Source organism: Prionailurus viverrinus, chromosome B4 (genome assembly GCF_022837055.1).
Source record: "Prionailurus viverrinus isolate Anna chromosome B4, UM_Priviv_1.0, whole genome shotgun sequence".
Lineage (NCBI taxonomy): Eukaryota > Metazoa > Chordata > Mammalia > Carnivora > Felidae > Prionailurus > Prionailurus viverrinus.
In genome coordinates, this window is record NC_062567.1 from 114,196,478 (window position 1) to 114,214,584 (window position 18,107).

General features: G+C 37.1%; 1 protein-coding gene across 3 annotated transcripts in view; it reads right to left on the bottom strand.

Moving 5' to 3' along the window:
• NTN4 (netrin 4) overlaps nucleotides 1-18,107 on the bottom strand; it is a 123,947-nt gene that overhangs the window by 14,334 nt on the left and 91,506 nt on the right. For 2 of the 3 annotated variants that reach the window (XM_047867017.1, XM_047867015.1), the window contains 2 exons: nucleotides 3,693-3,906; nucleotides 3,240-3,355 (listed from right to left, as the gene is read on the bottom strand). In XM_047867017.1, the coding sequence (XP_047722973.1) occupies nucleotides 3,240-3,355; nucleotides 3,693-3,906 (330 nt within the window). The remainder of the gene's footprint in view (nucleotides 1-3,239; nucleotides 3,356-3,692; nucleotides 3,907-18,107) is intronic. The other variant, XM_047867016.1, reaches the window with a different exon arrangement.

Genomic DNA, 18,107 nt, shown 5'->3' on the forward strand with positions numbered 1-18,107 from the left:
TGCTTAATTGGTGTGTCGCCAGCTCCCTAGTAACGTGATTGGCTTAATGAATGTCCTATCATGCTAAAAAGTTGATTTTCACAGATTTGGCTTAGCAGAAAAAGTTGGATAATTATGAAAATCATTGTGTTAGAGAAATAGAAGAAAACTTTCGCAAGTGGTTAAAGTTGAAATTATAGAATTCAGACTATTTAGCATTGAGGCAAAAAATTAATGAGAAAGATTTTTTCTTTTTCAAATACTGAAAAGATAAATATGACAACTTTGTGTTTCTTTATCTTTCCCACCTTCTTTCCTGTTGTGACCTAAAATGAAAACATTAGGAAAAGGATCGTAAGATCAGGTTAAGTGAAAAAAAAAAATGATACAGAATTGCAAATACCAGTATTTCTCAAATTTGGATTCTTGATTTTTGAAGAGTCCATAAGTTCTCTATGAAAATGAATTAAAATTGTGGTTTCTTGCTCTGCCCCAATCACCCTGGTCTCTTTGCTCACCACAGGGCTTTTGCACTTGCAGTATCTTCTGCCTAAACTCTCTTCCCTCTTTTATCTGTATAGCTCACTCTTACCTCTTTCAGGTGTTCTTCTGCAAACATCACCTTCAAAAGACTTTCCTTGATCACCCTATTTAAAAGTATGCCCCTCCCAACCATTTATTATCTCCCTCCTTGCTTTATTTCTCTATTATATTAGATAACATGACACAAAATTTTATTTATTTATTTATTGTCTTCCTCCACAAGAATGTAAACTCCTTGGAGTCTGGGATTTTTGTCTGTTTTGTTCTATTACTATATTTACAGTACTGACACACAGTATGGGTATGCAATAAATATTTGTTGGATAGATGAATGAATTTACAAAGAACTACTAAGTAGTGAGAAAATTACGAATTGGAAATACACAGAATAAGAGACCCGAATGGCCAAGAAACCGTGAAAAGCTACTAAAACTGTTAGTAATCAGGAAAATACAACTTATACCGGCAGGGTCCTATTTCACACTCACCAGATGGGCAAAAGTTGAGAGGTTTGATAATGTTAACTTCAGAAGTCGGAAAATGTTAAAGGAGTTGAACTGTGCCTGAGTTAGTGAGGTAGAATAGTCCTTGGCCCCTCATATGTGTTACACACAAGTTTGTTACATAAATACGAAGTATCAGTGAGGATGTGGAACAAGCAGCAGGATGTCATCTCTGGTGGTGGAATGCAAATCTGTACAACTGCTTTGGAGAGCTACTTGGCAGTATGTGGTAAATCTGATAAAAAGCATACTTGTGACCCAACAGTGGCTAGGTTGTACCCTAGAAGAAGGCTCAGCAAACGTTTTCTATAAAGGGACAGATAACAAATATGTTGGCCTAAGAGACAAAATTAAAGATTTTGATGTAGGTACTTATATAACTATTTATTTTATGTTTTTAAAGTTTATTTTGAGAGAGAGAGAGAGAGAGAGAGAGCATGCACACACATGAAAGAGTGTGAGAGAGAGAAAGAGAGAGAGAGGGGGAGAGAGAGAGAGCACAAGTGGGGGAGGGGCAGAGAGAGAGAGAGGGAGACACAGAATCTGAAGCAGGCTCCAGGCTCTAGGTTGTCAGTGCAGAGCCCAACACAGGGCTAGAAACCATGAGCCGTGAGACCATGACCTGAGCCAAAGTTGGACCCTTAAACAACTGAGCCACCCAGGTGCCCCACTTATGTAACTAAGCTATAACCATCTAAACCTTAGAGCAGGTAGTTTGTGGGCTGTAGAAAAACAGATGGCAGGCCCAGTTTGGTCTGAGGGACAGTTTACCAGCCCCTGCTCTAGTGAAACTCCTTCTCAAGTGCACAAAGTTACATTTAAGAGGACATTTGTGTTAGCATTACATATAACAGTGGAAAATTAGGAATTGGAAATATCCTAAATGGCAAATAATGAGACAATAAAAAGTGATATATTCAAATAATAGAATGCATAAATCTAAAAAAATACATATTTAGGTCAAAAAAACCTTTAAAGGGGTAGGTAAGTTATGTACATGCAGTCTTAAAAACACTCTATGTATATGTGTAGTAAAATAGTAAAAATATGAAAGTGAATGATAAATCCCAAAATTCAGGGTGGCGATTACTCTGTGGAGTAGGGGAGGCTAGTGAAGTTGGAGATTGATATAGGTCTTCAAATGTATGTATAACACTTTAAAGTTTAAAAGAAAATATAAAACAATTATGGCAAAACTTAAAGTTTGATAGGTGTGTGTATATGGGTGTTCATAATACATTTTGGGCATTTGTAATGTTTAATACAAAGAATTTTTTTGGTGACCATTTCACAGTACACACAAATATTGAATCATTATTTTGTACACCTAAACTAATATGTTATATGTGAATTATATCCCAATAAAAAAGTTAAAAAACTTATTATAAGTTTCATTTGTATCATTTGGGGAGCTCTTTACAACCAAATGCTGACACAAGATCTCATGCCCACATTTGTGTTTGTGGTGAATAGCACCACTCAACTTTCTACAAGAAAAGAATAGAGGCAGGATGAACACAGAAATCATGTATTCACACCAATATTACGGCATACTCATCAAACGAAGGAACAGATAAACATCATAGGAAAACTGAGAGGAAACAGTAGTATAGACCTGGCAGACTTAAAGAACCATATTTATGTAGTGAAGAGTGCTTTGGCTTCAGTAAAAATTATTTTTTATCTTGAATTAATGGTGTTAATTTGAATTTTGTTAGTTTTATTGTCTTCTAGTTGTATAAAAGATACAAACATAAGGAGTTCACACCTGCCTTTGTGCATATTAAATTACACTAGGTCTGTAAGAACATTTTTCCTTTAAAAGGATCTCTACATTTCCAAACGTGACATATTCAGTAGCTCTCACCTCTGTAAAAGAGTGTATTTTAGACAGAGAAAGACACACCAAAACAGTAACAGCTTGGGTAATGAGATTTGGATTTTTTTTTTTTTACTGTGATGTTTTGAATTTTCCAGATTTTCTATACTAATTATATATGTTCCTCTAATAATCAGAAAATAAACAGAAGCTTGTTAAAATACTCCTTAACTAAATTGAATAGTTCTATACTTATGGGAGTCACTACTTTATTAACCTCAGAGCTAAAGCATCCCCCTCATAGGATACAAGAGTTGTTTCCTGGTTTGTCACAAATCACTGTTACTCAAGACCAGACCTGGAAATATGGTATCTGGTTATATCTATCATCTCACCTGAGTGTCGAAGTGCAGAAAATCCTTGCTCACCCTCCCACTCCCAGGCTGGTTCACTTTTATTGTTCATGGAATGGAGGTCAGGAATTTCATGATACCAGTCCATGTCTGTGCTGCTAATAAAATAGAAAATGATGAAGTTAAGGAATTTCTTAGAACTTGAATGAAATGAATGTATTTATGGAGCTGTAAATCTAATCAGGTACTTTCCCATCCCTTTAGTTTTCAGAAATAGTGTTTTAAGGGACTATTGTTAAGATTAATAATTTATTTTGTAAAATGAACCAGACCATCTCGAGAATCTTGCAAGAACAAATTTGACGAAGATTCTTCAAAGAGCTGTGCAAATGCATCTTTGCTCCACTGACAGCATGTAAGACTTTCTAAGTCACTACTAGATCTTCAAAAGAATCCGAAGGACACAGAGACAGAGCAAGAGCCATGTGCACTCACCTGCTGATGCAATCGCCTGTGAGTGGGTCACAGCTCCCTGCGCAGTCACAGGGCCTGCAGCCATAGTCTCCGAAGCCCCAGTACCCCACCATACACCTGTCACAATGTGGCCCTGCCACCCCAGGCTTGCAAGGGCAGTCACCATTGCTGGGGTCACAGAAGGTCACTGAGCTGAAAGGAAGGACAGCTGATCCCACTGGATGACAGGAACACTCTACAACAGAGAGGACACACAAGGACTGATGAGTAACGAGGTTATCTGTGAAGATCAGGCCTGGCAATCCTGAAATAGTTTCCCTTTACCACCCAGTGTACCTCTAATACTCCTCCTTTAGCCAGTTGGTATATGCTGAGAATGAAAGCTAATTAAATTACAGATTAAGAAGATATAATCAAGAAGGCAAATTTGCTGAAAAACAAACTACATTATTTATTTTAGATTAGAGGGCATTAAATGTGAATGGCTTTTGCTTGGGGTGTTGAGAATGAACCAGCAAAGGTAACAAAGAAGGAACAATTAGCGAGAAAGGAAAAAAAGTCATGAGTGTGGTGTTCTGGAAGCTAAACAAGGTTTCCACATCACGTAGGCAACATTCGCTGGGTTAAATGCTGAGAGGCCCAGAAGATGGGGCATGGGGATATATTTTTGCATTTGACAACATGAAGACCATCGGTGTCCTCGATAGGGACAGTTTCACCATAATGATGAGTGGTGAGCCCATCTGAAGAGGATTAAAGAGGTCGGAGTAGAGGAATTTGAGCATGGGAACAGATAACTCTTTTGAGGAGCTTTTCTAGAAAGGCACAGAAATGTGGTGGTAGCTAAAACTGGAGGGGATAGGAATGCAAGTGAAGGTTCTAGTTTTTGCTTTGTTTATGGTAAGATGAAATAGATTACAAATGTTTGACATTGAATGGGAATGATCCAATAGAAAGGGGGAAAGAGGACGTGTTGGCCTTGGGTAGGAACATGAGCAGTTCATAGTAACAGGATGCAGGGCAGAGCATATGGGCACTGATGCAGGAAAGTGGATAAATGCAGTAGTGGGAGTTAGTGGAATTGTTCTTCTGATTGCTTTTTTTCTGATTTTTCTGGATGAAATAGGAAGCAAAGTCACCAGGTCAGAGCGATGAAGAGTGGAAGCAGGAGAGTGAATGAGAGACATAGATAGTGAAGTATAATTGCTGGGCACAGAAAGGCTGCACTTGAGGTCAGTAGTCATGAATCTGTAGTGATAGTGACATAGCCAAGAGGGTTCAGGTATGGGATAGGGAGAAAGCTGGATTTAATTCACATGGTGCTGTGGACCCTTCCAGATTCATATGTTGAAGCCTAATCTCCATTGTGATGGTATCTGGAGGTGGGGTCTTTGGGAGGTTTGGATGCAGTCTTGGGGGTGATGAGATTGGTGCCCTTACAAGGGGATGGAAAGCTCAGCACTCTCTTCTCTGTGAAGAATGTGAAGCTATGATGAGAAGTTGGCAGTCTACAACCCAGAAGAGAGCTCTCACCAGAGCCCAGCTGTCCTGAACTTCAGACAGGACACTCATAGAGTGTCTCATAGAGATTTCAGGAGGATGAAATTATTTTATTTTATTTTATTTTATTTTATTTTATTTTATTTTATTTTATTTTATTTTTAAAATTTTTTTTTAACATTTTTATTTATTTTTGGGACAGAGAGAGACAGAGCATGAACGGGGGAGGGGCGGGGCAGAGAGAGAGGGAGACACAGAATCGGAAACAGGCTCCAGGCTCCGAGCCATCAGCCCAGAGCCTGACGCGGGGCTCGAACTCACGGACCGCGAGATCGTGACCTGGCTGAAGTCAGACGCTTAACCGACTGCGCCACCCAGGTGCCCCTATTTTATTTTATTTTATAAATGTTTATTTATTTTTGAGAGAGAGAGAGAGTGAGTGGGAGAGAGACAGAGAGAGGGGGATAGAGGATTTAAAGTGGGCTCTGACGCAAGGTTCATGATCTGAGCTGAAGTCGGACACGTAATCCCCGAGGATGAAATTATTTTAAATGAAATGACTTCAGCAAGGTACATAGCACAGTCTGACACCTACTAGGCTAACACTTCCTGCTAAGTCTTCTCAACTAATATTGTAAGATCCCACTCCCTCCTTTATTCCCTTGGAAACATCTTTTTATTGATTATTTTCTTTGTCATTAAAATCACAGTTTGGCCTCAATCTGGCTTCAGATCTCAACTACTGGCTGTGACCTCTGGCAAGATACCTAGCTTCTAGTTATCCCAGTTTTCTTGTCTTTAAAATGGAAATGAGAACAATATCTACCCTCATACGGTTGTTGTATGGATAAAAGGAGATCATGCATGTAGCATATGGCTACATTCGTGTAGTGGCTGGCACATGGTTAATTAATTGCGGATTAACTAACAATTTAATTCAAGAAATAATTCTTGTAGAGGTGTAGGATCTATGCTTGTATAAGTAATGGTGCCAGCCTTCAGGGAACTCATAGTATTGTTGGGGAAACAGAGGAGTAAACAAAAACTTTCCATATGCTGTGACTAGATACTCTAACAGAAGCCTAGGAGTGCTACAGAGAGCATAGAAAAAGGAAGACAGGCTGAGGGAGCCACATAGGAACTGCAAAGGAGGAGTCATTTAGACATGTGAGCTGATCCTAAAAGATGAGTATGAGTTTGCAAGCTGAGAAGGAGGGAAAGACAGGTTGTTGTTTATCCCAGTCTTTGGATACTCCCTGCACTGCATTTATTTTAAATAATGAAAACAAAATTTAATTGTGGCCAAAAACAGATATGACAAAATGTAGCATCTTAACCATTTTCAACTGTAAAGTTCATCCCCATTGCATTTTATGTTTTCACATTACATGTGGAAGCTTACTGCTTCCTGAAAATGTGAAGCTCTTTCCTGCCCCGGTGCCCCTTGTTACACCTGCATTGCCTTTCCCACCTTGTCTGTCTGGATCTTAACATGTTTCCTTGTCTGGCTCCCTCCAGACAGTTTACCATGTTCTCCTCTGTGCTGCCTCTGCGTTTAGTATATACTTCTATTTTGTGTGTATCATAGTACATCATTATTTGTTTGTATACATGTTGCCCTTACTACCAGACTTTGGACTCATTGACAGATGCATCTTTATCTTCTTATTTTTGTTTTCCAGTCCCCAGAACAATGTCTGGTATATGGCAGATGCCCACATTAGTATTTGTGGAATTGACCTGAAGGACATTCCAGGCAGTGGGAATCATATGTGAAAGGGCATGGCCTCCTTGGAGAGCATGAGAATTTTAGAATGTCCATTGAGTGGAAAGTAGTTGAAGCTGATGAAGCAGAAGAAAAAGTCAGAGTTAAGGTTGGAGCCAGATTGAGAAGGGCCTAACCCAAGAAGTTGATTTTTGTTCTATGGGTATAAAGAGACATAGGAAGTAACTCTTTCTTCCTTTCTTTCTTCTTTTAATGTTTATTTATTTTTGAGAGAGAGACAGAGTGCAAGTGGGGGAGGGACAGAGAGAGAGGGAGACACAGAATCCAAAGCAGGCTCCAGGCTCTGAGCTGTCAGCACAGAGCCTGACATGGGGCTCGAACTCATGAACTGTGAGATCATGACCTGAGCCGAAGTCGGATGCTCAACCAACTGAGCCATCCAGGCATCCCGGAAGTAACACTTTCAAAGAGCAGAATTATGACATGATTATGATTTAATTTTGAAGATACTTTGGTGGCATTGTGTGAAATAGTCTAGAGTAGGGAGAGACTGATAAGAAATGACAGAGAACAAGGAGCTGGACTAAGAGAGTAGATGTGGGAACAGGAGGAAAGGTTGGATGTGAAAAATCAATTTTTAGATTGAAATGATAGTATTTGGAGGTCATTTGAGGAGGAAGAAGAAACTGTTGAGCAACAAATAGAAATTGAGGAACATTTTAACATTTCTAGCTTATGAAAGTGGATGACTAATATTTCTATCATGTTAGCAAGGCATTGTTGATTTGTTATTTGTTCTTAATTAATTAATTACCTAGGTAAGTTATATAATATGTACCACAAAATGTACCAAAATGTATCAAAGTGCTATGTGATGATACTAAATGAGATCACATAATCCAATATAAACAGTGCATCATTTTGAGATGACTAAACCAATAGTTACTGCAATATTCAGTTCTAAGCTTGGTTCTTTTTTTTTAAGAAAAAATTTTTAAATATTTATTTATTTTTGAGAGAGAGAGAGAGAGAGAGAGAGAGAGAGAGAGAGAGTGCGAGAGGCAGAGGGGTAGAGACAGAGGGAGACACAGAATCTGAAGCAGACTCCAGGCTCTGAGCTGTCAGCACAGAGCCTGATGGGACTCAAACCTGTGAACTGTGAGATCATGACCTGAGCTGAAGTCGGATGCTTAACTGACTGAACTACCCAGACGCACCTAAGTCAGCTTGGTTCTTGACAGTAGATACGGGAGCCAGAAGAAAGACGTCTTAGACTTCCACCTATTGTAATATATGGTTTTCCACTGTCACCATTATCTTTTACTCTAATAGAAAATTCAAGCCTTTTTAGGATTTGACCTCTGCGTACTACCATATACTTTAAAACTTACACATATTTCATGTGATTCTATCACATGTGCTGTGGATTTCTGTCAATGTGACTTTTTGCATAATTACAAGATAAAAATACCATTTGGAAACTATGCAGAACTAGCTCCAGGCAGATGGCACTGACACCTTTCACAGCATATTTTTCAAACTGCACACCAAGGCTTGCCTTGCATACCTCTCTCCTGAAGTTTGTGAAACAGTCAATATTTGACACATAATCTACATTTCTTATTTTCTTCCAAAATGGAAATATATTTTCATCTTGCTTGGGGGAAAAAAAGGTTCTGCTTAAATTCTGGTTGAGGTTCTGATTCTTCAACATATATTTCTCATTGGCTGTTGATTCTAAAGTGCAACCCAAGCACTTAACCTTTTACATATTCATTACGATGAATGTCAGTTACAACCCAGTTGGCATACCTAAATCCTTCCATCAGCTTTGTCTTCTTGTTGGAAGACAATAGAATAGTAAAGATTGAACTATTATCATATACTGTCATTCTGAACTTATTTTTCTTTCATTATAATTTTTGGTGTGTACGGCTATGGTGAATTGTCCTTAAAAGCCAAAATGGTGGGGCGCATGGGTGGCTCAGTTGTTCCAGTCTTCAACTCTTGGTTTTGGCTCAGGTCATGATCTCACAGTTTGTGGATTTCAGCCCTGTGTCAGGTTCTGTGCTGACAGCATAGAGCCTGCTTTGGATCCCCTGTCTCCCTCTGTCTCTCTACTTCTCCCCCTCTCATGCTCTCTTTCTCTTAAAAATAAATAAACATTAAAAAAAAAAAAGATAAAATGGTGCTTTGAGTGGCAGCCAGATGGCCTGTCTAGGTATTAAATGATTCATTATTGGAATAATTTTCATCCCTCCCAAACCTTTTCCCCAAACCACTTGCCCACTGCTGCTCTCTAAACCAAATTGACAGAATAAAGTTATTAAAAATGTCATTTTAAATTCCTAAATAATGTCACAAGGTTTCTTTAATAATGCAAATGACCACTTTTAAATAATACATTCTGTAATGATGTGTCCTGTTATAAGAATACCTAAAATAATAATAAAAAATATTCAAAACAGGTGAGGGAAATGGGTACTTTTACAAAAGATTTCATGACAGGTTCTTTTCAAATAACGAATATAAAATTGCTAGATATTATCCAAATTTTATTTACAGATATTTGTTTGCAGAAGTACATCTATTATGTGAAACACTGGCTCCCTATGAGCATTTGCAGAAAAGAGTTAGGACATGAGGCTGTTCTGGAATAACTTCTACCAGAAAACATACTGTTCATGAAATAATGGATGAACACATTTTTAAATAACCTTGTTTATGTGTATGGCTCTGAAATTAATAATTGTTTTAATCACAATACAGCTTGATTGGAAATTGCCTGTAAGATCTTTTAGGAAGACAGAAAATAAAACAAAGGTGGTGTAATACAATTTGTAAGGGCACAAACTTAAAAGTCAGGCTCATGAGTCCAAATTCTGGTTTACGAGGGTGATTCTTTACAGGATTTTGTGAAATTAACCTCTTCAAGTTTCCCTTTTCTTATTGATGGAGCAAGATTAATAATACATATGCCATAGGGTTCCTGTATGAGGACTGAATGAGATATTGTATATATTTAGCAATGTATCAGGCAGTTAGTACATCAAATGCTCAGAGAATGACTGTTATTATCTGGCTGAAACATACTGGTTAAAAAAATTTTTTTTTATTAAGTAATCTCTGTGCCCAACGTGGGGCTCAAACTCATGACCCTGAGATCAAGAGTCATATACTCTACCAACTGAGCCAGTCAGGCATCATCAACATACTAGTTTTTAAAAGTCCACCATTCATTCACTAATTCACTCATTCATTCATTCATTCACACCTTTGCCAAAGAGTTTTTGAAGTTTAGTGTTAACATGAGCTTTGCTAGAACCTGAAGATATAAAGAGGAATACAGAGTCATAACTAGCTCTTCAGTGAATCAAAAGAGATATGCAAATAAATAATTACAGACAGTAAATGCTATATTGAGTAGCACCCCGCCCCACTGCCCCGGGGTGCATGGGAACACAGAGGAAACAGCAACAACTACCTTATTGCAGATATGGATTGTTTTTAAAAGAGATTTTAATAATTTGATTGGTTTCTAAAATATCCTGAAATTCCTCACTTTGCATCTGGGAGGAATTTGGTGGCAAACAGCTTTCTTGCCTACTTTGTCTTACAGAATTAGGTTAGCCTCCTATTACATGTTCCTTTCTTTGGATAAAATAAATTCATCTGCTCTTACTCTCCTTTTGTGGGTGAGAGCATATTGAAAAAGAGTATGTCATGATCCATGATCCTGCTGCTTATAGGGAGATATTGCACCATGTAATTTAGGACTAGAGTCCCAGCTGTGAATCTACATGAACATAATAAGTATGTAAACATGAGTACAAGATGGCCAGGGACAAAATGCGAGAGTTATGGCTTCCTTTCTTCTGATGAAGTTGCTAAAGCTTTCACTGTCTTCTCTCTTTATTTCCACCTTCACCACAACTCCAGAAGTCATTTGCACATCTTTCATTCAGAGAGTGGTCCACGATGCCAAGCTTACTGCAGAAACAACCAGTTGAGTTCAGCATCGTACACCTTTAAAAAATTGCCAGGACTCCTTACTATTACCTGATGGCTGTAGCTTTTGCTATTCTGCTAGTAAAAGCTACGCTGGGAGCAAAACACCCTCAAAGTATTTGCTCCTGATTTAGCTTTTCTAAAAACAGAACTCAAAGTTCAAGGCCCTCAGCTGGGAAAGCAGCAGCTTGTCAAAGGCTTTCACCACTGCCCAGTAGCCACTCCTTCAGCAGAGCCTCCCAGCCTCCCAACACCATCTTCCCCTGAAAAGGCCAAGGCCCTACATAATTTCTGATGGGGAATTTTAAATATCAAAATCATTTCAAAAGCTGCCCAGCTGCCTGCCGAGGTTCTTAGAGGGAACTGGAGCTATGACCAAGACAATGACTGAGAGGTAGCTCTAAACAGAAAAGAGGCAGTATGATTTGTTACTACTGTATCAAGTGTGCAGTTAAATTAATATAAAATTAAGTCTTCTACCTTTTTGGGTACTGTTTTCTCCTTTTACTATCAATTATTTTTGCTAGTGGACAAACAGGTATAGGAAAATAAAGAAAACATTATAAACAAAGGTAATTGCCCATTTTTTAAATTCATCCTTTATATATGATATGCATTGTGTTCAAAGATAGCTAGTTTAACAATATTCAAGATGAATATTAATTAGAAATAAAATTATATGCTAGAATAAATCTAATAAAATAAATTAAGACTTGCCTTTCACTTACTGAAATGCAATGTCTCTTGAGTTATTGTACATCACACAGTGAAAGAAATCCAATGCTTTAAGAAAAAGTAAGGTATTTAAGTATATTTCCTGGGTTTTCTATATACTTTAAATGAGTAATGCAAATAAATACAAAAGACATACCCTTTATTTTTAATGCTTTACTATGTGACCACTACTCAGACCCTCAATTTGATTTCTGTATCATTCTTTTCCTGTTTACTAGTTGTAACTGAGCCAGTTACTATTTATTCCTGGGTATATCTAAAAGATCTTAGATGGCTAAATAGCTAATTTTATTTTCCTGGGTTGCTACTTCAGTTAAAACTGCAGAAAGTACTTTTGAGTGTAGAGATACATTTTGTTACAGGAAGACTTTTAAGTATAATTGTACACACGGTATTTTGCTTTGAGGAATTTGGTTATATCAAACATCATTATCTTTTTGTTGAAGAAAGTCTTCTGTATTTCCATTCTACTCAGCCACCATCTAACCAAGTGCCTAGCCAGGAACTGTAGTCAACCCTAACTCCTTTTTCTTTTGGATAAAGAATGCTTACTGACCCCATCTGTCTTCTCCTTTCAACTGATGTGGTTCATCCCTGCTAAAATCTATCATGGTACCCTTTTCTTCATAACACTTATTATAGTTTTAAATTACATATTTACTTGGATAAATTTATTTATAGTCTGTTTCCATGGAATTAGGGACTCTGTTTTATTGTATATATACAGTGAATAGGATGGGACTGCCACCTAGTAAGATTTACTGGTTAAGTAAATCTGTTTGAGTTTTTAAAAAATGGATGAATTATAGTCACTTAATGAATATTTGTTAATGATTGATGGTCTTTTGGCCTCCAGTTTAATCTCTTTATGATTTTTCACCTCCCTGCTATCTATATAGTACACTGTGAAGGCCCAGAAGGTAGAAACCACATCTTTTCATCTCTGTATCCAAAGAGATGAATGGCCTAGGACCATGCTGAACCATTTTAGTGATTCAATCTTTGTTGAATGAATGTGCCTTGGAATGAGTGACAGCCATGAAATATGTTTTGATGAATCTCCTAAAAGGGTCATATTATTTCTTTTATAGGTTTTTAGTATTTTAGCACCACAGCATTGCAATCCTAAGATACTAGAAATAAACACACACACACACACACATACACACACCCCAAATCCAGAGAAAACTGAAATGGTTAAACAGAACAGATTATTCTGAATTTTCCTAGTGCAAGACGGTTCCCTACATTTAATGCTTTACTCAGTCAAATTTTATTATTTATTATTTGTGATAAAAGTTCTTTATTCCAACTCTGTAGGGGACATTCCCCACCCATAAATGCCTTTCACTGGCAGTGAATTTTTTTTTTCACATTAATCAATCTTTTTTCCTCACTTTCATCCAATTATATCTAATTACAACTCTTTGTTCTAGGGCAGTAAATTACGTTTTGCTGCTCCCTATGTCCCCTTACACCCTTTGAGTGTTTGAAGAAAGTTGTTGTATTCTTCTTGAGCAGTTTCCTAGTTGAGTTGAGACTATTTAGCCTCTTTCATATTTGTTCATTAGTATCTCTGTTTTCTTGATTGTTGTGTTGGCCCATGTGGAACACTCTTCAGTTAGCTACATCTTTCCTGTACGAAGATTCCTTAAAATAAATGCAGCTCCTGAAGTTCAAACTTTACATGGCAATGTATGATAATACATTTTTTCAAGAGGTTAAGGCCTTTAAAAACTATATTTGGTTCTAATACATATGTTCACTCATTTCTGCATTTAAAAACTCATTTTGTTTTCATCCACCAGACCACAGTGTAGAATCAAGTTCTTGAGATCTCTGTGTGTATTTGGATCAGTCTTTAAGGTCAGACAAACCTGGATTCAAATCCCAGCCCTGCCTCTGACCAGCTGTGTGAAGTTGAACAAATTATATAATTAACTTAAGCCTCAGTGTCCTCATTTGTAAAATATAAAAGTCACCACCTAACTCCTAAAGATTGCTAAATGAGGTAAGTTATGTAAATTGCCCAGCACAGTATCTGGCCCATAGTAGCCATTCAACAAATGCTACTTCTCTTCTTTGTACCCTATCTAATTTTGTCCAGGCTTTCTGAGAGTTTTGATATTTCATAATTATTTGCCTGATTATTTATTGCTTGTCCTCATGAAACACAGAATGGTGTATTGTTTATTTATTCAGTGAATTACACTTTCTGTTTTGGAAACATCGTAGAGAATCTCATGATCTCTCCCACTTCTCTTCCCAAATTTGACTGACTTTTATTATTCATCAGTTCATAAAATTTCTCCTTTTTGAGGGGTGATTTTAATTTATGTCATTTGATCTTTTTAAGGGATAGTCCAAGTATGATTACTACATTATGATATATGTATTTTTCTCTATCTTTTCCATTTCTTAACCCTCTGGTTTTACATCCTAGATTTTTTTAAAGTTGACATTAAAGTTTCCCAACTATGATTGCCAAGTGACTGGTTCTATTTAAAGTTTTCAAAAACAGTTACTTCATATTGATTCTATGCCGAAATCATTCACAGTTGCTTTCAGCATAAAACAGGAATGTCTAAGTTGTTTATATGACATAAAATGGACTCATGTGGTTTTGCTGAAACTGTAATTTGAAAGAAAAAGCCCACTAAGCTACTATAGGAAGAGACTTTAATGACCCTTGGGAAACAATCCTTTTCTGATACGGACTGGAACATAGGTACAACAATGAAAAGTGGGGAAGTGCTATGGGCTCCTAGATGTGGTAAGGTATCTGGATTTAATTATTTAAAAATTTTTACTTCTGATACAATTTGAAGGGAAAGTATAACCATCCTAGAGGTAGAATGAAATAATTAATAAATAGAGGTACAAGCAAGCAGACAAACACAGAAATTCTTCTTGGGAGCATGATGAGAGGGTGATATTTGAGTTGACTGTGAAGGATGGAAAGACAGTCTGCAGCAAGAGAGTCACCCATTCTAGACACTGTGTTTCCATCAGTTGAGCAGTTTTCACCTAAGACAGAAAGAAGAAAAGGAGAAGAAAAAAAGCAAGAAGGAAAAAAAGATAGATTTGGATGGATGACTGAGCTCTTTACAAAGATAGCTGGCTAGTCAGGGTAACGGTAACCAAGTAACAAAATGGTATCTTGGTAAACACTTGGTTTGGGTTTTAGGGCAGAAGGACCAAGTTTATTTTTGTTCACTCTTTGCTGAAAGGCAACAGACTACATTTATTTTGGACCGCCAGAGAGGAAGGAAGGGCATGTCAGTTTTTCAAGAGGTTGTTTACTTTGACAGGGAATAAATTCTGCTTTCTTTTCCATTTGCTGATTTTTCTTTAAATATGGAGAGAGACGATGCAATAGTTAAAAATATGTCATAACATAAAAGCCAAAAATTTATTGTAAAGGAACTAACTGGCCGTTTCCTAAAACAAAGAGCTATCCTATTCTTAAAAAAAAATTTTTTTTTAATGTTTATTTATTTTTGAGAGAGAGAGACAAGAGTGTGAGCAGGGAAGGGGGAGAGAGAGGGAGACAGAATCCGAAGCAGGCTCCAGGCTCTGAGCTGTCAGCACAGAGCCTGACACAGGGCTTGAACTCACAGACCAGCTCATGACCTGAGCTGAAGTTAGGCGCTTAACTTACTGAGCCACCCAGGTGCCCCAAGAGCTATCCTATTCTATAAGTCATTTCTTCAAACATCTATTTCAAACCATGTGTTGTATGGGAACATGTGTGTGTATGTAAGGGAAATTTTCTGTAGAGAGGTGTCATAGAATAGCTGTCAATATTTCACACCCAATTTCCCATGAATCTAACATTTAAGATATTCTTTGGTGTTAAAAGGTGGGGGGGAGAATGGGGCTTCATGAAGAACTACATTCAACGATTAAATCCAACACAATAACATAGTAGTTTAGTGCACGTTCTGAAATATGTAAATACAGAAGTAAAAGTAAATTGTCAATGTAGTGGTAAGTTAATTTTATTATAAATTCCAGTCTTATTACACAATAATGAACTCTAAAATATGAGGTACTTATGGTAAATCAATGTATATACTATGAACAAGAGGGAGTTCTCTGAATGGAATTGCTAGATATTTATTTGGAAACTGTTACATGAAAAACAGGTATCTTAGAAATCTGCCATAATTTTTTTTTTTTTGAGAAAAGCAGAGGTTCTAAGTTAGACATTCTTGAGAGGGAAAGCTAAGTGACATGAAAGCTTTTGATCATTTATATCTATCATTGAGTCAGGAAAAATGTCTAGTCAAGAGTTTTCGTAATCCTTTAGGATTTTCTGTCAGAGTTATGGCTAATTCAGTGAGCAGATTGAGTTATAGATGATTATTAGCTCAAAATCTTTCATTCAAGGATGGAAGTGAACAGAGCGCACATTAGAAACAATGGTATATGTAATGGTTCTCAATTGCTGGCCAGGAAACCAAAAGGCTGAATCAGAATCACCAACCTTGCTTTTAAAGACAAAAACAAAAACAAAAACAAAAACAAAAAACAGATATCTGCCCCAGATCCCTGTTGGAGATTTTGATTCAGAAGATCTAGGGAAAGGCTCTGAGAGTTTATATTTTCAGTAAGTGCTCCCAAGTGATTCTGATCCATACACGGGTTGGGGAACCAATGACTAGATTGGAGTAGTGCTTGAGATCAGAGAAAGAAGCTGTGAAGGTGGAGGCAAGACTTCTTTCAAAGGAGGGAAACCATTCCACTTGTGGTATAGAGTATGAGTCTATTTGAGTTCCTGATTTGAAAATGATCTGATAGCTTGAAATTGGCCTTGGGGGAAATACTTAAACCATAGAAATTGGCCAATGCTATAAATCTGGGCATTTTCCCTCCCTAGAAAGCTAGCACACCACAGTTCAGTGAGGTCATTCTCATGTTTTTAATATGTCTGCCAAAGGAAAATCTACTTAGGTGATAGGATACAACAGGTACATAAGTGACATTCAATATTTCAAGTGAGTTACTCTAAAAGAGACTGCTCTTTTAAAACATAGAGACAGTGTTCTTCAAAGTATCTTAGTACACAGTGATAATTATATTTTCCATTTTACTTCTGTACTTTAGCAACCAGCTGGTCTGAGCCTCCATTCTCCTCTCAACTCTAGATTCAGCTGGAGAGATTCACATTTTCCCTTGTGTTTACAGACCTTAAATGCACTGTCCTTTACATTTTTTTTTTCTGAGTTGTAGAAATAAATTTAGTTCCAATGATCTCTACTAGTCTTAAAAAAACAAACATCTCTAGAATCCTCAAAGTGCTTTCTTGGCTATGGAAATGTGTTGTTGATTGTTTGTGTCCCACAGTTGATCCTACTTAAGATTGTAATAAAGAGGAAGCGAGAACAGAGATGATTTAATTATAAATCTATTGGCCAGTAGATTTGGTTTAGAGCTCTTTTTATTCAGGTCTGATGAATTTATTACCATCAACTAAAAAATGTATATGTAAGGACAATAGCATTCAGCATAGAGCTTGTCAGGAGAGTGGAAGGGAAAAATAGCCTGGAACATCAATGGAGCCAATAAATCCTTGGCTTATTTGGCAGAGAGTTAGCTACCTAACTGTGAACAGAGTCTCAAGATTAATGTCACCAGTATTTGTTGGATGGAAAAATGTGTCCAGGTAAGTATTCTGTTAAGTGTATATATATGTAATCTGTGAGGAAGAATAACATCAGTTCATTTTATTTTCTAGATCAACTCATTGAAGTCAACAAAGGCAATCATTGATTAGAAAGTAGTACAAATATTGTGTTTCAGTACTTTTAGAGGAAAAAATAAAAACAGCCACCAAAGAAGTATCAGAGGCATCTCTTCAAGGAAGTCTTCCCTTAATTGCTTTCACTCTACCCTACACTCTCTCTAAGAAGCTTTATGTATCCCTTTCATTGCATTTGCTCATATAGTGGGGATAATAGTACCAACATCAAACAGCTTTTGTGGAAGTTAATACATATACAAAGGCTAATACATATACAGCCTTTTGAACAGTAAACAGAGAATAGTAGGCACTCAATAAATGTCAACTATTATTTATTATATCATCACCATCACCACAGTATATTGACATAATCTGTTACTTAAATTTCTCCCCATTTAGAATTAAAGATCTCTTAGGGAAGACCTTTTTATCTTTACAGACCTAGTGCTTACTGCAATGCCTGGCATAGAGGAGGCACTCTGTAAGTGTTTCCTGAGCTAAACTGAGGTATAATTTATATACTTCTAGTAAATTTTGTCTGGGCTGCTGCCTCAGGTTTTCAGTGGTTCCAGCTCCTGAGAAGATAACTAGGAAATAAGGGAGAGATGTTTTCATAAATCATCTCTGGAAGTCCAACAGACTATATTGCCCTGCTTTACTTAATATTCTGTTTGTGATTATTTCACTGATGGAAATAGAAGGTTTACTATTTCCTTGATAT